Below are 22703 nucleotides of genomic sequence, written 5' to 3'. Positions count from 1 at the left end.
TTCTGCAGGGGAGGGAGGCGAGTCCACCCATCCATAGTGGTGTCGAGGTTGCTTTCTCCTGTCATCATCATTAGAGTCAAGCCTGGCACCAGGGGACTTCTGCCTTAAAGCAGTTCCCATCTCTTCGCAACACCATATATGCACACCATCAGAAAACCACTACTATTCTGGTCAGTATCTTCCTTTTCATAGGCTGGTAAAAAGCAATATCTTTAAGTTTGCTGGTTGAAATAGAGTAATCAGAACATCCCATTTATATGGGTATTCATTCTCTCAAGCACACAGAGAGTCAGCTCCTCTGGGTGCAGTTTTCCTCAAACACATCTTGACCATCTAATGTATTAAAAGAATGGTACCTAACTGTGGCATAACAGACAGAAGAATTACTGTATGTTAGGACATTTCAGACTATTGCTGTACTGATATAGGATTTCCTTGGGGAGACTACCCGCAAGGACTGGAAGTTTCCACAAGGGTCTGCATTTGCACTTTGTCCAGCGTTGCTTATTATCCTTACAACTTCTAGAGACTGCTCTAGGAAAATGTTAGGCAAAAGCCCAATTGAAACAAAGTAACCTTTGCAAAGTAAAAATAGTACAGATTAATAAAGGGGCTGGAAGCACAGTTTCTTTCTTTATTTTGGCAGTTTTTCACATACAAGTCCCTCCAACCCCCAACAGTCGGAAAATCGGGTTTCGTTCCATTTTCTGGTACATCCTGCAGACGACAGTAAACCTGCTTTATCCATTTGCAAAATCACTTACTTTCCTTGCGATCGCTGTTAAAATTCAAACTGATAACAAAAACACTCCCTTACTTACAGCCACATGCACCGTCACCCCAGCACATACCCCTCAACCTCTAGCGCCCAGCGCAGGACAGGATAACCAGGGATAAGAAGTTGGCAAAACCAGACAACCACTCACTGCTCAGCCCAAAGTCATTCATTAAGACAATATTCTCAGACTCAAAGGCATTTAGTTCTATCCATTCAGGTTTCCTATTCTAATAATTCCCTTCCCAGAACAACTTTCTTTTTTTTTCCTTCTTTCAGTTCTACTGGAAAGTAATGCCACAGAAATATTGAGCAGCATTGATACTTATCAGCAAGTCCCAATTCAATAGCCCAAGCACTTCTTTAATTTGTCTTCTAAAGTTACTGTAAGAAGAGGAGAGAAAAAGCCATTTGTGATATAAATTTCATTTTAATAATAATTATTCAAATTCTGGTTACAAGCCAAAATAATTGTGTCTTGATGTGAAAAGACAGGAGTTAAAATAACAAGTTTAAAGGTATTTTGTGTAAATATAAATGAAAAAAAAAGCAACTTATGATAAATACTTGCTGTATCTATCTAGTCCTGGAGATAAATCCTGAAAGATGATGAGAACCATCCCCTTTTTTAACAGAGCATGCAATTATCTTTTCACCAGGCTCACATTACCAACCAGTCTGGGCTAGACGACCAGTCATCTTAGATTGCTAACATAACAAAATCTTGCACCTTTACTACAAAGAAATTTATCTTACGTCGAAGCACAAAATTAACCTTAAACTTTTAATGACTTTCAAGGCTAAGGAAAACCTATTAAATAGTGGTGTTTTTTTTGAAGTGCACTAAACAGTTCATCATTAGTCTAGATTTACTATTATCTTAACATCAGAACACCAGAAATACATTAAATCTTCCTTTATTACTATTGGTAATATTATTATTATTGGAAGGTGAGAGTAGGTATTTGGTTTTTTTTTTTTTTCCTCTTTAAATTCAGGGTACTGTACCACTATTAATACCTGAATGTTTAAATTAGCCATAGTCATTTGATGACACAATCTACTGGAATCCTTCTCATCTGCTCTTTCCCTCTTTTATTCTATGTACATTACAGCTGGTAACGTGGATGAAATCCAGATGTTATGTAAAACAGCTGCAAACATGTGCTTCTATCTGAAGCCTCCAGTCCTTTTACTCACACACAGAAAATGCTTATACTGTCAATGTCTGTGAGATCAGTTCACTGAAAAAAAATTAAGTCAGCTGCTATGCCTCGTTAACAAAAGTCAAAAAGAACCCCCAGCCAAACTCAGTTCTTGACTTAAATTTATCAAGTTATTCATTCAGTGACAAAAAATATATCAGTTTCATGGCTTTTTTCCCTATAAATGTATTATTCATTGCATTTTACTTTTTTCATTTTGATCCACACATATGTAATAGGACTATACCAGAGCTGGTTATCTGTTCTCTTCCAAGGTTCAAAGTCTTATCTAAATCTGCAGTCCTAGTTCATTAATGAAAGTGAAAGTCCTAATTTTTCTCCCATGCTGCTGCTTTAACACAGAATCATATTATTTCTGGCCACAACACACTTTTTAGGTAAACTAAGTGGAAATATTGATTGATCACAGTACAAAGAGCAAATAAACAACAATAAATTAAACTCAAGCACTAATATGCGCATAGAATATCACTATATTAAGAAACGTTTATAGAAAAAAAAGAGAAAAAAATAAGGCATAGATGGGTTTTATTTAAGTATCGTGCAAATATCAGATTTTTGAAGTAGAATATGAAGTAACCAACATCAGTCATGATAACAGACATGTTATATAATGAAAAATTATATTTCTCCAGCACTGAATTAGAAGATAAACTGATGAAAAATTGTGAAATGATCCTGTTAAATCTGGTATATATATATATATACAGATAACAAAAACTATTCCAATTTTTTTCCTACACATATACACAAAATGTTACTGTCATAATTCTATTGCCATCAAATAAGATGGAAGAAAAAGAAACCATGTCCACTTTTGATTATGTAATTTCATGTTGAAAGGCACTATGGAATCCTTTTTTTTAACTACGTACAACGTGGCCAAATTTTAATCATTAGTCATCATACAGGCGTTTTGCCAAGATTGTTGTCTTTGCAAGGAAAGGAGCGGAAGCAAGCAGTAGACATTTTCCAGCCAATTATGATGCAGAACCCAGTAAATTTCTTTGGGCAAATTAAGAAATACTCTTTATTTTTATATACATCCATAACCATATACAAATAGACATACATACACACACACATATAAAAGCATCCTAGACATAATTCTAAATAATCATGCTTGTGAGGGTGCCTGCAGGGAAGTAATGTGTCCAGGAAAAGCACCCAGTTCTGTCCAAATTCTAGCTCAGGAGGGATCACCTGCCTGCCTACAGCACACTCGGCACCCAGGAGCAGTTCTGGGCAAGACATCATGCAGGGACTCTCCATGAGACAGCAAGAGCCAGCTGCCCTACTCTGCATCACCACTTCCCATTTTTTACTGTCTTTTAGAATTTTAGCATAAATAAGCAGCTGAGCACAGTCTGACATGGCTGAATAATAAAGGTGTGAGCAGGAACACAAGGAACAGTAAACCAGTTGCTCAGTTTGAAGCTGCACTGAAGTTTTGAAGACTCAGAATTGGGCTAAGATGACAGGAAGAAAATACTGAAAGCATTTCTACAAACAGAGTACTGCAGTATCCTGCTACTGTAAGAGTGGCTAAGATCAGAGAATTTAAGGAAACTTTGATAGATATATATATCTCTTGATTACTAGGGATGTAAGAAGAAAAAAATGCTTCCAATAAATTAGAAAGAATAATGTGTGTCACAAAGCACAAAGAGAGGCTGACAGCGCAGTGCTCAAACAGCTAGGGTAATAACTACCTACATTTTCTCATTTCCATGGGTCCCTACACAGTACAACCGTGCAAGGAACACAGATGTAATTTCTCTCAAGTTATTATTTTTTTTTTTTTTCCGTTGTGAGATCATCATTTTACTGGGTTAGCAGCAACACTCAATCGCAAAGATTTTCCACTGGGAAAACTATTCCACAGATATTGAGAGCATTTCATTTTCCCACCACAGCAACAAAACTGGGTAGTGCCCTTCCAGGACACTGCTTAACAAGTGCTAACTGACCACAACATAATTTATTATAGACTGGTTTATATTTTTTACATGAAAGAGGTTATCAAAATGGGCACCCATTTAGTTTGTAAAGTAATGGTTTACTGATGATTGTATTTCAGAAAAAAAAACAGAAGCATGAAAATATAACTCAACATTCATAAAATTCTGTATTCATGATTATTTACCATTTTAAAATGCCAAAAATAACATCCATTGCATTCCATACTATTTTAGGCCTTTTGATTCTTCATTTTTGATAACAAAACGACATTTTACATGACATAACAATTCAGTATCAACTGCACTCAGTCACTGACAGAAGTGTTAAGATCTGGCGAAACTTTTCAGTATGTGCATCCTAAATAAAAGGCCTTTTTTCTCCCTAAATTATACTCTTTCATATCCCATTACTCATACTTTCCACTTCCATTTCCAAAAGCAGGATTTTAAATTTCTAACATATCAGAGATGATGTTTTACCCTTTCTTCTTATTTCATTATGTTTATGATTTCCTCCTCTTTTCAATTTTGAAAAATGTTGACATGAGGAGGAAAAAACTCTGTTTTCTTTTAGGAAAACAGAAAAGAATAATTTAGAAGACATTTTCACCAATCAGTTTTCCTTCTTCCCTCCCTGCCTTGATGAATCAATAAGAAAATAAATGCAAAGTTTTCATAATTAATTAGAAAATTTTACAAGTTAAAACATTTCTGATGTTTAAGACTGCTTTAAAATTTAGGTATAAATCTCATTACGTGTGTTGTTTTCTACTTACATGGACAAATTAAAAGTTTTCTGCAGAAAGCATGGGAAAAGCCGCAGATATTCTCATGTAAGAGCAGAGGCTCAACAAATGCAAACAAAGGGAGAGTTCTATTATCCTGTCTTCTCCAGATTAACGTTATTTTCCAAAATAAAAATCCTTCGTGTTGCTTTACATTCTTTAAGCAGACTCATTTAAGCTACTTTCATCTCTCAAGAAAGATAGAAATCTAGTCAACAACAGAATATATATAAAAAATGCCTGTCAACTTCAATTTATGACTCATAAAACAATAACACTCCGCACTGTCTTTTTTTCAAAAGGGTTTTTTTTAGATATTTTTGTTACACGCTCAGCTACATGCTATAGAAATATTAGCATAGATGTCTTACAGTATCAGAATGGAGGATGATTACATGCATGTGTACAGGTATTTAATATTTCTACATTTAAATGAACTTAGAAGAAGAAAAAGGTGCTGTGGGTGTCTTTTGAAGAGATACAAAGATGAAACACTTTGGTACCATGTGCCTCCTCTCCAGGACAGGCTACCGTGTGTGGTTAGGGAACAGGCAAGCTAAATAAACTAATTTTAAAGCTTATTCTTGCAGCTGTCTTCATTCTTTTAGCACAGCTGTGCAAGCTATGAAAAGTCTACGTCATAATTAACTATTTTGTTTTCACTTTTCATCTCCTCTGTAAAAGACATATAATCAGTCACTTTTATGCTGAAGCTTGCAATACACATAATTACCACTACAGTAATTAAACCAAACTTAAGAAGTGCTATTTAGTCAGAATCATAGTGGCACTTACAGTGTTAACTAATGTCTGTTGCTAGCGATAAATTACTCTCAGTAGATACTTTGTACAGCAAATGTCATTTCTCTTTTGGTTGCATTACTATTGGATAAAGAGATCGCTTATATTTTTTTTAAAAAAACAAAAAAAACCAAAAAACCCACCCAACTACTTCCCAGCAGAAAAAACCCCAAACTTTCAAGTTTAATTGTACAATACTTATGTCTTATTCTGCATTGGTGCTGTTCATATGCTCTAAAGGGGGTAACCTAGTAGGATTCTAGTGTCTTGCTGTTACCTCCTTTTTTCTGTCAGACTATACATAAATATACATAATTTTTGATAGCTGTATTGTGTAAATACACTTTTTAAAAAGTCTGTATAAAATATCTGAGAGCTTTTCCAGTCTAAATACTACCCTAATATTTATTCTCACTACTATTTGTGAGGTCTCTGATTTCTGTAATCACTCTTGCAACTTAGGACTCTCACCAAGGTCTAAATGACGCACGAAGAGACAGCTTCTGCCATCTCCCTGGGGACTGCTCTCAGAATGACACATTATTCGTAATGATTAAATCTAGTGGGATGTGCTCCTCAGGAGTATCAGAGACAGAATTAGCAGCATCTTCAAAGAAAAAAGTCTTCAGAGTAAAACTATTTTTTCAGACTACATCTGCCTGGAGCCCAGCACAAGTCTTACAAATTAAAATAATTCTGTGTTTGCATGGCTCACAAATGGTAAGAGTCAACTTTTGTCTCGCAGATTTCAAGTTACAGTCAGGAACATTATTATGAGCACATTTGCCATCTGTACTCAAACGCTAATGGCGCAACTGGATTGACTGTATATGGACAGAAATGGTCTCAGAAAGATTTGGATTACAAAACAGATAAAATATAACAGATGTGCCCATCAGCAGGCAGGCTGGCATTCGCTCCGCAGCAGCTGAAGCTTCCAAGAGTAAGCTTCATACTGGAGTAATTCATCTGTTTTGAGCTTTCAAGTCACAAAAAAAAGCACCAGTTCAAAAGTACCCTGAATGTGAGGGGAGGAAAAAAAAGAAAAAGTTTTCTTTCTAGGACCACGGATGATAAACAAGCTCTAAACCTTCTATTATTGTTCTACGCTGGATCCATCCTCAAGCAACTCATTCTGCAGTTCCCGCGCGTGCCCCAGCCCTGTGGCGAGCTGGGCAGAGCAGCTCCCTCTCTGCAGGGACTCCAGGCACAACAGAATCAGGGTAAAACAAGAGTGAACACCACCAATTGCAACAAGCAATCTTGCATTACCCACCTGACTCCATAGGTGTAAGCATTACAATGGCCACAGGCTCCCAGAGCGCCCACACTAAGCACAAGGCTGTGGAGAAAAACCATTTGCTTTGAAGAGTGGTCCCTTCCTCATGGGGGAGGGCACTGCTTAAAGCTTGATAAGGAGGTACCGAGCGCACCATTGTGCAGCCAAACTTGGGCTCCTGCTTGAAGCAGAGCTAAGTATTACTCACATTTAGCAGAGTCAAAGGGCTGCCTTCCTCATGGGAAAATGGGGATGTTTGAAAATCCTGGGAAAATCTCGGACAAGGAATTGACCAGTCTCCCAAACCCCATGCAAGTCTGTTAAGGCAAAAGGAAGGGAGCCAGCACCATCTCTTCTTGTAATCTTGTTTCTGCATGAAAGTTATCAAAGCCAGTAACAGATTTACTCTACAACCTTTTTCACAGTATGTTCAGATGGTGTTCCACTTGCAAAACCCATAATTTATTGTTTATGTCACCATGTTCAAAGGGGGAAGTTGTTTGTTTTTTTTAAAAAAAAACCATCTTTACATATTTGCCAAGCTTCTACCAGAGTGGCAGGCACATCTGACAAAGTTTTATCCTACTTAACTAGTTCTGGAAAAAAAATGCAACAGATAGAGATCCTGAAAGACAGAATTTTGGAGGAAGACCAATTTTCTTCCACTCTACTGATCTGAGAATGACATAAAGACCTGATGAAGTTAACTGCCAAATACTTCTGAGGCAGACTTGAGGAGCACCAGATGGCATTATTCAGAAGTTCTTATAGTCCTGGTCCTACCAGCTGGCTCAACAGCATTAAATTTTTTTTTATTTTTCCATATGAAATCCTACTTCTGACCAAAGTAATATTTCCACTACAAAAAGGTTATGTGCTTAGAGGTGACACAAGGCAGACTGGGTTTTGTCTAGTAAGTCTCCAGCCTTCATATAAAATTAACACTTAGTTAGATAGCAGAATAATTTTAAAATCAATACTGTATCTACATTAAAATTCTAAAAAAAATACACAATTGAAAATTAGATCTTGCAGTTTATATGCATCCCAACCTTGTCTTGCCAATTCCTATTCTGAAAAATTCAAGTTCTGTGATCATCCAAGTTAATGCCAATGGAGCTTCTAGTTTTATGTAAGAACACTTTATTCTACCTATTTTTTTTGTCTTACTTGTAAGCACAATTTTAAAGAAAAACTTCCAATTCTCTACAAATGATACTGTCTAGAAAGGACTGGAATGTCAGAGCCTAATGCCAGAATTTATGCACCACAGGAATTTGTATTACAAGCAGCACAGATCTCAGTTTTCAACACACCAGGACATATCTGAATGGATGTTAATATCCTATGTAAAGGAGACACTTTCATAGTTGTTTTTCTCTCTTCTCAATACAAAAGGAAATAACAGTGTAATCCACTTTGTTGTAACTGGAACAGGGCTGGCAGAATGAATGCCAGGTGTAAGAGCTGCAGCACTTGATTTTATGTTGTTTTCTTTTGAGGTCTGGTCAATTACTTAAAAAAAAAAAAGATAACTACTAATTAATAATGGTGCTGGCTACTACTACTCCATTCTAAGGAGTGATATCATGCTGGATATTATCTTTAAAAATCAGTACATAAATATAGAGAATAAGAATTTGAATGCACCTGATTTACAAAAGTCATTAATTAACAATTATTTTTCAATGAGCCTGTTATAAAAAAGAGAGGACAACAAAAAGAAAGGTTAATGACAACATTCTGGCTATTAAAGACTTCTCCTCCTCCTCCTCCTCCTCCTCTTTCCCCTTCAACTCAAGTGAAGTTTAGTTTGACCTTCCAGCAATTATGCTTTAATTGCTACGAAATCTGCTGATCTTATTTCAACATTCCTAACCCTATTTTGCTCAGATTTCTAGGGGTCATTTATAAAACAGAGCAGATTAACAGTCAAGATCAGAATTAGCAAGCTAGCTGGACAACATGAAAATATCTTCTAACATACGGTCTCCAGGAGGCTGCACCAGAGCACAACTGCCATTTCCCAAAACGGCCAGTTGTCCGCGAAGCAGATTGTGCTTCCACCGGCAGCCCAACATCAGACTCATTAGAGGCAAACCAGTAACATAACGAGTTCAGTACAAGATAATGATTAAGAGGAGACCAAAACACAGACAAAGAACAGTTAGACCAAAAATATCAAACAGTACTGGAAACTTTTTACTTTTATATATATAACACCCAACAATGCCTTTGAAAGGCACTGAAATAAATTAATATTGAGGCATGGGGCAGCTGGGGAAAAGTCTGGTATTTAGCAGGGGATCCTTGTTTGCAGGTCTTATTTCTCTAAAGTCAGCATGAGCAAAAGGCAGTGCAGGTTTTTGTTCTTTGAAGATTATTCTGTGCTCTTAATTTTGATCATTCTGAAATAAGAAAACAGTGTTGCAATGCCTTGGTATGTTAATGGCGCCTTTAATAAGTTATTTATGTGAACTGTAAATTTACAAAATCCCTCAAAACAAACAAACAAAAAACCACATCAATGAGACACATTTCTCCCTGTGAAACACCTTATTATTTACAACCTCAATTTTGAAAACACTTATTCATGTGCTTAATGTTAAAGACTGTAGTTAGTACCACAAAGGTCAATGAAATCATACAAGTAAATTTATATCTACACTAAAAGCATGCACATAAATGAGTAAAGTGTTTTTAATGGAAATTCTTGTTTTAATAGAATTTATATAGAAACCTTTATATTTTATTATTTTTAGATGAGATTTATAAGGGTGCCTTAGGCCAGAAGTGGTTTCCCCAAAGATTAATAACTAGCAAAATACAGAAAATGAAGTGCAGGTATGTATTCCGGGGGTGGTTTGTTTTGTTTGGGGTTTTTTGCTGTTTTGTTTTGTTTTTTAATTAAGAGACAATAAATGTTATCCCTCAAGAAGCAGTGCTGGGACTACTGTTGCTGGTGTATTAGTGTTCTTGAAAAGTAGCAGAAAAGTGAAACAGCAAAACAGTTAATTAGAATGGTCAGATCTCAAAAAATCCCATGAGAGGGTGAGCAAAGAGTTTACAATAGCAACTGATAAAACTGCATCTGAAACAAGCACCGAGGCTCACTAGGGAACAAAGCATTGGTATCACTATGGAGACCCTTTGAAACTATCAGGTCAAACTTCGCTGTCATCAGAAACAGAGCATTAAGATTGTTATGCCAAAAAAATAAGCAAGGAGGGAGGATCCAGGGAATGGCAGGCAGTCTCACTTCAGTTCTCAGACAGCAAAAAGAGCAAGTCCCAACAGAAACTGCCTCCAGGCACAAGAAGAGCAAGGAGATGACAGACAGAAGCCACTACTTAGTTGCTCTTGAGCAACCCATCTTCTGTGATGAGGTGGCTGGCTCTGTGGATGAGCAAATGGCAGCCCATGTCATTTACCTTGACTTCAGCTTTCAACACTCACCAACATCAAATACCTGATCACTTCTCCTCATAGCCAAGCTGAGGACAATACGGACTGATGGGTAGAGTACAAGGTAGGTAAAAATTGGCTGGACCATTGGGGTCAAAAGGTAGAGGTCATTGGTTTGAAGGAGTTCCTATGGAGGCTGATGCTATCTAATGTTTTTACCAGTAATGTAGTGCAATGCAAACTCAACATGTCTGAATGTGAGAAGAAAAAGGGAGACACTGTGTACAGGTTGGAGGGCAAGGCTGCTTCGCAGAGGGACCTCCACAGGCTACAGGAGCAGCCCCTCAGGAGCCTGCTGAGGGTCAGCCCAGGGAAATTCAGTGGCCTGCAGGGACCCGGGCAGGTAGGGGCAGCCACTGATAAGGCGCAGCTCTGTGGGGAAGGTCCTGGGGGTCCTGGTGGGCAGCAAAATGAACGAGTCAGCAGTGCACCCTTGCGGCAACAAGGGCTAAAACACACACCCTTCTGCACAAGCCACCAGATGATGGAACTGATCACTCCTGAGGCTGCATCAAAAGACCTGTGCCCAGCATGAGAGACATGGAGGCAGCTCAGTGGAGGACTACCCAAAGCGTGCAAGTGTTTGCAGCAAATGATGCAGGAGGAAAAACTGAAGGACTTTGGTTGTTTAGCCTGAAGAAGAGAAAGTTAAGGATCTCATAGTCTTCCACCGTCTAAAGGGAGGGCACAGAGGAGGCAGTTTAACTCAAGGGCACAAGCAATAGGACAAATGCCAGAGGTTGCAAGCTACAGCAGGACAAGGCCTGATGAACACAGGGATGATAAGTTGTCACACAGAGTGGTCAAGCTCTGGGACAGGCTCCCAGACAGGCTGTGAATCTCCATTGTTAGAACTGGGTAAGACCTGAGCAGCCTCACCTAACTTAGCCTTGCTGAGAGGAGGAGACTGGGTGAGGTCACCTACAGCGTTCCCCTCCAGACTGAGTTACTGTTTGACTCCAGGATAAATGGCATGCAATAGCTTCTTTATGATTCAGTGAAGCTGATAAGTGGTTGGATTGCAAGCTGGACTTGTCATATTCGTAAATAAAACATAGTGATTTCTTCAGACTCCAAATACTCCAAACACAGAACCTTAAGCGTGGTTGCACTTGAAATCTGTTCTTGATCTGCATTCTGCGGCGCATCTTACCAATACCTCCAGGCAGATGCAGGCTGGCTCCTAACAAACTCAGTGCTCCAGGCACAAGGACAAAGATCTGCAACATTTGGTGGTTAAGTAAACGATGGTATGTAAGACCAGATCTTTTGTTGGGTGCTTTTCCTGTGTACTCTTTAATAGTAACTACCTGGAGCGCTGAGGGTAATCCAGAACAGAGAATCATTCAGAAATGCTACTGTTTTGTGTGTGCTGAATGACTGAGAAAAACATGTCTAAGATTAATATAGAGCTAGATTACTTTTGACATTAATCCTGTAAAGTTTAAAATGGTTTCAAATTCAAATTATATAAATGCTTCACACAAAACAGCACAACAAACAATAGAAGTTATTGGTAACTTATGTGTTATCAAAAAACATTAGAATAACTTTACTACAAGAAGAACAAGACACATTTTCTAACAGGTGAATTTAAAACCACATACAAAGAGTTCAAGTAGTGAATTCCAAAACTCAAGGTACTGAAAATGCCAGGTATCATGGGTATTGATTCTTTTACCCTGATATCCTTTTTAGCAATAAAGTTGTGATTGCTGTATATACACAGAAAATGTATGCCAATGTATTAATGATATGCACTAGCAACCATCAAACACAGTTTCTTTTCAGGAATGGGGTGGAGGGTTCCCATTTCTCACTCCACAGGCAGACTGAGCAGAATGGAAAGCAAAGCATTTTCTGATGCATGGAACAGTATTGTTTACATTAAAAAAGATAAATAATATCTTACAACTTTTGCCCATACAAAGGACAATCTGATGGAACTATTGTATGTTCATGAAAGAAATCTGAAGTCCTTAGAAAAATTATACTTCCTGAAAAAACTCAAGTGTTTTATTTTTCAAAAGTAATAAAAAATGCTGTAAGCAAGAAATTTAGGGCCATCTCCTTTTAAAAGTTGCAACTAAACTCTCTCTCCTCCTTTATAACTCTATACAGCAGTATTGATTCAGCTTTTCCAAATAAACTAAGGACATGGAAGTGCTTTTAATTAAGCATGCATACATGCACCATACACAAAACGTTAGCATCAACATGGGTATTACAACTAGTCTCCAGTTTAGACCCTTCTAAGAATATTGAACTTTTAAAAAATGTATAAAACTTACTTTTAAAGTATAAGGATTCCTTAAGGAAACAAACAAACAAAGAAAGAAATATATCAGTAATTTTAAAAAATCTCAGTAATGATGACATTTTTAAAAATATACTATAAAGTTATTTACTAAAATTTGAAGTTTTTGTCCTTCCCAGCAAAGATTAGGGCTGATTTTTTTCCCTTCCTCAAAATTTGAGAGAGGGAAAGACTTGACTTTCATATTTTATGTGGCTACTTTATAATCCTGCATAAAAAGGAATTAATAAATATACCTATCCCTCTGATAAGAAAGGCAGGTATTGATTATGATATGTGAATGACAGTGGAATGGTATTTCCTGTATTAACAGGATTCTGTTTATTTTTGCACAAACAGGATTTACAAGTGGCCAAATGCTGAGAAAGTTAGAAAAAGATGTTTCATAGAAAACCAATGTTTTAAACTGTGATTACAAGATAGTCATTCCCATTTAAGATGATGCTATCTCATTCAGCAATGTGCATGCACACCCTGCAAGATATTCTGTGAAGTTCTCCTAAACAGTAAAGAAACTGTTAAAAAATAATTAATGAAATGCAACAGCTTTGAGATTATCAAATCTGCTCCACAAATTTAATTAGGCAGAAGAGAATTTATATACATTGAAGAAAGAGAAGTCTAAGAAAATGTGCACCCACAGAATTCCTCCTTTATAAACTCTGGAATAGATTTCTGGAATTTTAAACACAGGTTTTGCTACATCCATTCAGCGCAAAAGTGAACAGAAGCCTCAAGATTAGAGCTTTCAGAATTTTTAAGTAAACAACATTCTTTTACTCGCAATTGTGAGCAGTTCTGCCAACTGACACGCTCATCAGCGTTATAAAGTTATTCTGAAAGCGTGCCAAAAAGATACCCTCTAAGAATAGAACTCTTTCTCTGGAAACGATACCGCAAGTCGCAAGCAAGGAAATGTTCTTGCACTGACAATGTCCTAGAGCATGCTGCTTAAAACTGATTCAGCCACATTCATCAAACATTTGCAACTTGGACAAAGAGGACAAGTCCCACATTGTATAGAATTCATACATGTAAGTGCTATAGAAATGTTTGAACGAAACAAGAGGACGATTGTATCAGTCCCAACAGCCCAAAGACTCCTACATACTTAACAATACTAAGACATTCCCTGAAAGCTGGTCGTATAAATGGGTGTTCAGCAAGACCGCAGAAAAAATGAATGTACCTAACTCGGCCTTTCCTGCCACCACTCCAATTCCACCCAAAAGAACAAATATATTAGTGAATTTTCTTTAAAGTGATGTGATCTTATTATGCTTTTCCTTTTTTTTTTTTTTAAGTTATTATATTTTTCTGCTCATTCTCTCCACGGCTTTTGTATTTAACTGGGCCTGAGTACAAAAAGAGAACATTAAGTTACATTTTAAAGTATACACAAGGAGACAAAAGAGCTCTATTTCTCTCTGTTGTCTCATTAAGTGTGCAGCTCCTTGAACTGAAATGAGGAGTGGGGGTAGGAGAGAGAAATAATAAAACTCTTAGTTTGCATAAGCTGTCATCTTTTTATGCTCAAATTTTTGTTGAGAAACTGGAAAGTGACATTACAGGCAGATATTAACTTATTATTTCATATAGCCTCTAGCAATGACCAGAGTCTCTGTGCAAATCCAGTAGACTCTAAGTGAAAGATCTACAGAACTCAACAGCTCAATCAGTTTTTTGAACTTATCTTCTCTAATTCCATTTATCTCATTTCCTCCAATCACTTGTATCATATCTGAATTTACGACTATGACCACAAACATTTACTGCCAGCAATTGTTACGACACTATTCTCACAGGTTATTTTCTACAAGAATGTGTCCTTAGATAAAAATGATTAAATGTAAAATAATTGTATGGTAACACAAACTTTATGAGTCTGTAAGCAATGTTAGGAGTAATCAATGAACCAGTAATCGTGCAACTTCTCAAAGGCACTGAAAATAAGGAAAACTGGGCTGAAGAAAAATTAAAATAGCAATAAAAGTATAAAATAACAAAGATTTTCTTTGCTAATTTGGATGACATGGTGGTAGTGGTTGAGGAACGACACTCTAGACTGACCATACTAAATTAACTCCTGTGTGCTGCCAACCAGAAATAGCATCCTTCTTTGGACTCCTCTCTTTTCCAATGCTGTGCCCAGCTCGCTGGCAGTAAAGCAGATTTATAGAATAAAAACAAATCAGTATTATTTCTTCCTGACTCTTGTTTTCTTCTGATTATCTTCTGAAAGCTTTGTAATAGAGCCAAAGGTAATTTATAGCCAAAGTTAAATGAAATGAATAACAGGAAACTGCAGAGTGTTAGATTTCTTTACAGGGTAGCACTCCAAAGGGTAGACAAAACAAACTGGCTTAGGGAGGCAGCTATAGTAAACTACGCTTCATTAAACACATGAAGAGTTTAATTCTGTTCAATAAGCTTTTGTTAAATTTCTGCTTCCTTGAAATCAAATTGGTCATAAAAAAGAAAAAGTGAGGTAACTTTAAAGGATTATAGCAGGAAGGCATCTGTCGTCCCGCAGACATTCAATGCATTCATACTGTATTAGTGAAAGGGCTGAGAAAAGTGACGGAAACTCCAATTTTGCAGCACTACAAAGTATAGTGCTATTCAAGCTGTCCTTCAGTGGGATGGCCAAATGAGGTCAATGATTCTAACTTTGAACATGTTTCCCCAAAACCCATGCTGTGATCATCGCTCCTGGGACCAGCACTGCAAGAAAAGCATTTCCACTGATTTTTCTGCTATGAATGACTGAAGAAACGGACCAGCCAACACATCCACGCAACAGTCCACACAAACCATTCACAAATCCACTTTTTAATACATGTGTCTTGTGAACACAATAATTTACTTCTGCAAAAATTACCACTACAGTGCCATTCTCACCCAAGTGAGCAGGAAGCTTTCAAGGACCTTTACACCTACATTCACTCTTCACAGCACCTCTATTTGCTGTTCCACAATTAAACCCTCATAAATTAACACATACTCTCACTAACCTCACAATCCTTCCCAACAAGCCACAAAAAAAACCATTCTCTTATATCTCTACATTCAACCAGATTGACAAATATGTCTGTAGAAAAAAAATAAAATGCTAGGAATACTTTTTTTTTTCTCCCTCCTCTCAAGGGCCACACTAGGTCAGACACTTCCAAGGTTAAGCTGGAAGTGAACAAAAATTCTGTAGAGCAGGGCCAGACACAGGAACACCACATTGGCAGCTAAGAGGATCACAGGGTTCGTGGACTTCAAGTACTCCCATTTCTACAACCACAGTTCTTACCAATTGTATTGGGTTGGCGTGGCAAGGCTTTACTAGTGAAGGGGGCTACAGGGGTGGCTTCTGTGAGAAGCTGCTAGAAGCTTCCCCGATGTCCGACAGAGTCAATGCCAGCCAGCTCCAAGATGTACCTGCTGCTGGCCAAGCCCAAACCCATCAGTGACAGTGGTAGCGCCTTTGTGAGGACATATTTAAGAAGGGACAAAAAAAAAAATAATCTGTGCAAGAGCAGCCAGCGTGAGGAGTAACAATATGTGAGAGAAACAACTTTGCAGCCACCGAGGTCAGTGAAGGAGAGGGAGGAGGTGTTCCAAGCACTGGAGCAGAGATACCGCTTGCAACCCATGATGAAGACCATGGTGAGGCAGGCTGTCCCCCTGCAGCCCATGGAAGGTAATGCTGGAGCAGATAGCCACCTGAAGCCCGTGGAGGACCCCACGCTGGAGCAGTTCATGAAGAACTGCAGCCCATAGGAAGGACTCATGTTGGAGAAGTTTGTGGAGGACTGTCTCCTGTAGGAGGTATCCCACACTGGAGCAGGGCAAGAGTGTGAAGAGTCCTCACCCTAAGGAGGAAAAAATAGCAGAGACAACATGTGAAGAACTGACCACAACCCCCATTCCCCATTCCCTGGTGCCACTCGGGGAGAAGGTGGAGAAACGGGGAGTGAAATTGAGTTCAGGAAGAACAGAGGGGTGGGGGCAAAGGTGTTTTTAAGATTTAGTTTTTATTTCTCATTACCCTACTCTGATTTTGATTGGCAATAAATTAATTTCCTCAAGTTGAGTCTATGTTGCCCATGATGGCAATAGGTGAGTGATCTCCTTGTCCTTATCTCAACCCACAATCCTTTCATTATATTTTTCTCTCCCCTGTCTAGCTGAGGAGGAGGAGGGATAGAGCAGCTTGGTGAACACCTGACGTCCAGCCAAGGACAACCCACCGCAGCAGTATAAAGGCTACATTCAGCCCACATGAGAAGCATACGTGGTGGCCTGTCCTGAGGCTCTCAACCCCGAGCTGAGTCCAGAGTCTGCTATGGCTCCAGTCTTACCAGGGTGTTTCAATGTCACAAAAAGTTTTAGAAAAGGTAAGAATTATGACAAAGCCAGGGAATAGCTTCTATTCAAGGAACAAGTTAAAAAATCTATAATTCTTCAGCCTGGAGAAGGCAAGACAAAGGCGCCTCTGTCCCTCTGTCATAGCAAAGCTTCACAGAGAAAGGGAGTAGGGAAAGGTCCAACTGTGGAGGAAGCACAGGTGCAACCAGCAGGCTCAAAACAAAAGAAAGCAATTCTTTACAAAAATACATGGGTAACCTGTAGACATTTTTACAACAGGGTACTTTGAATGCTGAAAATATACACAGATTGAAGGGGAAGCTGGACATGTTACCAGAATAGAAGTGGACTGTGCAAAGAAACTGCCTCTGCCTCATCAAGTCTCTGAATAACAGATGATTGCAGCCTGGGAGAGAATTCATGGATAATATGTGCTTATTTTTTTATATATTTACCAATCTATTTACCTTTGACCAGGGCTCAGACAGGGAGCACTGGCCTATATAGACCTCTGAACATGCCTATGCTCATATTTTACTGAAAAAGAAGTTACATGCCTATTTGCAGATTTTTCTTTTAATATCTTCCAATATTCCACATTTCCATCATCAAAAGCACTATCCTGAATGACAGACTAATGTAATGGATAGAGATTATAGTGATTTTTACATTAGTAATTGCTTCAGATCAAATTGTAATTAAAGACTACCTCATCCTTATTCAGTATAATTTGGCACACTAACATAGGAAAACTCAGAAAAAGGATAAACATTGAGTTAGTAAATAACATTTTCTAAACTGTATCCCGGTTAGAGACATAGCTGTGTAGTCACATTGCTGCTCCTCCAAGGCACACAAATCAATCTAGTCTTGAATTATCAAAAAATCTTTAATTAACCCAATCTGCACACTATGCTTTTTTAAAAAAAAAATAAATATAGTGAAGTAATTTAAATATTTAAAACATGACAAAATACTATGTTGCTAGCAGTAATGAATCATGAATTTGCATTTTGATACTAACACAGGCTACAGCTTGGTTTAGCTAACCTGTGTGACCAGACACTCTCCAAGACTTCATAAGACTATTTTGAAAGAAATATCTTGCAATCTAACCTTTCTAACAAGAATACATTAAACACAAAAGTTAGAAGCCTACTAAGTTTTTAATACAAACTCCCTAAATGCTCCCTTCAAAGAGTGTTTTCTTCACCCTTGCTCGGGGCCATCTTCCATACTTGCCCACAGCAAAGCTTGTTCTTCTCTGCTCTCCCTCCAGTTGCTGTAAAGTCGCATTCTTTATTGCCTGTAGCACATTCTCAGGAAGAGGGATGAGGAGTGCTCCTGTTCCCATTTATATACGGTCGGGCATCTTCTGGGATGCAAAAGCAGCTGAGGAGGGCTCAAAAGTACATCCCTCCTTCCTGGATGAATACCCTGATTAGTAGGCTACCACAGCAAAAAATGAGAGGCAGGAGCCACCACTTTTTCCAGCCTTCTCCCTTTCAGAATTAAATAAAGCAATTTGAATATCAGACTGCCACGCATGGCAAAGCGAGCATCCAACCATTGCTAAGTTTTATACTTAGGATAAGAATATAATTCTTGCAAGGTCAAGGCACTAAGTTGTTTCTTCTGGTGAGAGAGAAGATCAGGAACAGTAAAGAAATAATTGATTGGTCTTATTTTTACCCAGACAGGGGCGATAGGGTGCCTGTTCTTTCAGTTTGATGCAGATAACTAACTACATATTTCCTGCTGTTTAAGATAAAAACCCATTACTTAACCACAAAAATACATCCAGTGTTGACAAGAAATTCAGATACAATTTACAAACAAAATGTGATACACATGACTTCGGCTTCCTTCACTGACTTTTAGCTGTCTCTACATGAAAAGGCCCTCAAAACTAACTAACTAGAGAGACTGTAGGCTAAGAAACATCTGTTTATAAAAAACACTGTATTTATAGCCTATTAATTTCAGGCAGATGGTCCTGGATCAATATTTACAGAATTTTTATCCAAGAGTTGTTTAAAATAAATTATTTAATGCAAAACCTATTCAAAATAAATCCCACGGGCTTACAGCCTCTGCAGCACCAAGTGACTGGTAGCAACATGAGGAATGCAGGTGTTGAAGAATAGTGTAGATGGAAATACAGCCCTTCAGAGAGTTTGCCTCAAATCTATTCCAAGCTTTGAAGATAAGGTTATTTCAAACCTCCTCCGAATGGGGGAAGGGAGACAACAATCTTAACTCCTCTCTTTCAACAAGTGTTTGACTAATAGGGGCGGTGGTCTCCTGTGCAAACTTAATATTTGAGCCCGGGTTCAAAGTATTCTCAGGAATACACAAGCTTCTTTTATACAGAACAGACTGTCTGCTCTGGTAGTTGCGCATACAGAGCCCTGTATCAACTTCTCAGAAGGAAAAACTAGCAATGCAGAAAATCCTGGTCCAAAGACTCCCACATACCATTCCACAGGGTGGAAATTAGGTCCTTGTAACCCTGCTGAAGCACTCCATAGATTCAAATTGCTTTAGAAAAAAACAAAAAACACCCCAAACACCCCAAAACCTCTTCTACCATCCAGCTACACTGAAGAGACTTAACTTTGCCAACATGAACAGGAAATAGTGCTCTCTCATTTTTCTTGTCTCCTTAAAAGGAGATTTTTCCTCTTAAAGAACTTTATCTACATGTCCCTAAGAAGTCACAGAAACCAGAGACTGAAGAAAGCAAATGTTATTTTGGATGTTAATGTATTATTTTACTTTCAAATTTAAACAGTTACAAGAAGCACCAAGTTCAGATTTGGTATAAACACATTCAATACCACTGAATATAAACATCTTCCTTAACAGCCAGTAAGGACCAGCATGCCATTTTCAAATGTATCAAGCCTGTGCACCCTGACCACAAACATCCATTCTTAGCCTAAACTACTGAAGTCCTTCTTTCCACCATAAGCAATGACTACATTACCCCATGCTCTTCAAGCGGTAAACTCGCCCATTTCAAATACTAATTAGAGGATGAACGTAAGCTGCTGTCTAAATTTAACAGGGAAGGCCAGAGCTGGGGATGGTAAATCTGGCCTCAAGGGCATTCCAGTCACGTCCACCGCCTCCAGCTGGAGCCCACAACTCTCACATCCTCCAGCTAAGTCAGTGACACAGCTTCAGAAAACTCTACCTCCTCTGTCTGCAAGGCACCACTCTGCAGAAAAACTGTTCTCATTAGCTCTTCAAAAGACATGCAATGGAAAGCCAAGTCACTAGACCACATATTTGAAATTTTCCTCATCATCCCCAAGTGTCTGTAAATTCCTGAAAGAATCCCTGAAGAAAGAAGTCTCAAGAAGTGTGCCTTGTCCTAGCTACCACATATGTATACGTAATCCAGAAAGTGTCAAATGCTGAATATTGTGTTTTCCCTTCCCCCCTCCCCTTTACCCCCAGTTATAGCGAAAAATTGGTGCAACTTGAGAAAGAAAGAAAAAAAAAAAGACTTCTGTCCCCAAAAAAATGCAATTAGTGGCAATCACTGCATCTTATTTTAGATGGTTTGCAACCTACCTGAAAAGAGTTTTCAAATTTCTCAGGAAGAGCTGTTTGCGGGTGTGTGTTTAAACATGTCCTTAATCCCCTAATATAACCTCTCAGCATGATTTGTGATATACAGCTTTTAATTTAAGAGCTGTGGCCTCACCACTGCTGTATTGCTTACCTCATATCAGACAAAGAAAGCATTATGCAAAAGACTGAATTTATATCACAGAGCTTTCCAAAATAAGAAATAAAGAGCATATCTCCAAATATTGAAAGGAAAACAAATATGCTGGAAAAAGTTTCAGAGTGACTGCTTTGGTCAGGCACAGTAGCTGAAACATGTTTGTTACAGACAAATTAAAGAACAGAAATACAGCATCACTAGAAGGTTTAGAGTTAACAGTTTTGAATGATATACCATCACGTAAAGTCCTTAACACAATGATTTTCAAACCACTTGTTTCCATGTTGAGTTCTTGACCTATTTGTCTATAGACCAGACTCATTTTGTTATCAGCCATGTTGTTCATTCATTTTATTTCATCTATATTTGAAGAAATTCTCCTCCTTAAATTATGCAGTTTCTCAAGGGGCAGAGGTGTGTTTCACACACCCTCATCCTGGCAATGTGCCTCAAGTTCCCTGAGGCCACTGATCTTTCGGCTGTACTCACTGGTCAAACCGATGTAACTTCCAGTGTTAGGAAGTACAGTATCTGAAGCTGTATCTGAAGTCTGTTACATCCTGTGCTTAGCTTCTATAAATACATTTAGGAATTAGTTGTAAAACCTATAGTAAAATCATGAAGTACGAGAATCTACAGGAAATCTTTTATAAAACCAAATAGTTTTTTGGGAAGCTGAAAACACTTCCCCTCCACCCCCCAAACCAACTTAAGACACAGTTTAAAAATCACTGGCAGCCTCATGCAGAGGAAGAAAAATATAGCTGTTCTACAGATGTATCAATGATGAGGATTACAGAATTACCAGGAGAATTACATTTCACGAAGACCAAGTGTTTCTGTTTTCACATAGAAGTATCAGCTCATCCCTCTAACGCGTTTGTATTAAAAAAATCTGCAAGACTACAAAATTTTTCCTTAGAATCACAAATACATTTAGAGAGAAACTAAATATTTTGTCCTTTTAAGTGTTACATTTATATTTCAATATATTTTCTTGAATTCTATATATTCTAAAATGGAAGGAGCTATTCACAACATTCCAAGTCTTGCTCAAACTGCACACAACCATCACACATCTGTAAATGGAAAAGGTAAAAAGCAAGGTAAATTCCTTAAACTCAGTTGCATGATAATTAAACATGGTGAGCAGTTGTGAGAAAAGCATAGGAAAGATGGGTTGATTTACAGTTATTAGATCTTGAGAGGAGGACAAAGGTTTTTCTTTGAAGTTTGAGGAAGGCAGATGTCACTTCAGTGTTGACTTCAATTACTCCTGCTTTGCTATAAGTAGTCATATTTGTCTTACAAGTCAGTCTTAGCCTTTTACTGGTAAGAGGTAGGTTAACCTGAAATTGTTCAAATTAAATTTGAATGGTCCACTGAACCCTTAATGATGTCTAATCCCTTCCTTTTTGAGACTGTGGATGTATTTTTCAAAAGGCTATTGAAAGGACTATCTTCAAATAAGCCTGAGAAGATTCTTAAATCTCAAGGAGATTCAGAATAAGACAGTAACCAGATTCAACTTAAAAACAGGAAAAAACTGTAGTGAATAATTCCACTTAAAGTTAGTATAAAACACACAAAAATTTAAGTCTTGAAAATGAAACAGTATGGTAAAAGTATTTAAAAAACTTTCTGACTGAAAACCTTCTGCATACTTTTGTGGACTTGACTGCAATGTCAAAATAGCCGCCGAAGCCTCCTAGTTTTAGTCACAAACTATCTTAGCATTAATGATTAACCACATTGTTTAGAAAACTTCACATTTCAAAAATAGAGAACCACTAATTTTTAGATAGATTTGAATCCATGTATGTGCTTGCACATGCAGCATAAACAATAATGTAAATTACACACAGCTTTAAAGGCAAAATTAAATGTCTTTTCTCCACCAGTTAACAGCTCGTAAGACTGAAAAGCAAACAACCACATTAATCCAACACATGTATTTTACTACTAACTTAGTAATATTACTTGATAGTATCCAAGA

The 22703-nt window shown here is 37.9% G+C and overlaps 1 protein-coding gene across 1 annotated transcript in view; it reads right to left on the bottom strand.

The window, feature by feature from the left end:
- PDGFC (platelet derived growth factor C) overlaps positions 1-22703 on the bottom strand; it is a 157712-nt gene that overhangs the window by 70444 nt on the left and 64565 nt on the right. The window contains exon 3 of the mRNA XM_014943005.1: positions 12584-12602. Coding sequence (XP_014798491.1) covers positions 12584-12602 — 19 coding nt within the window. The remainder of the gene's footprint in view (positions 1-12583; positions 12603-22703) is intronic.

Source organism: Calidris pugnax, unplaced genomic scaffold, assembly GCF_001431845.1.
Source record: "Calidris pugnax isolate Ruff unplaced genomic scaffold, ASM143184v1 scaffold15, whole genome shotgun sequence".
Taxonomy (NCBI): Eukaryota; Metazoa; Chordata; class Aves; order Charadriiformes; family Scolopacidae; genus Calidris; species Calidris pugnax.
This window is presented reverse-complemented; position numbering and strand designations above follow the sequence as displayed.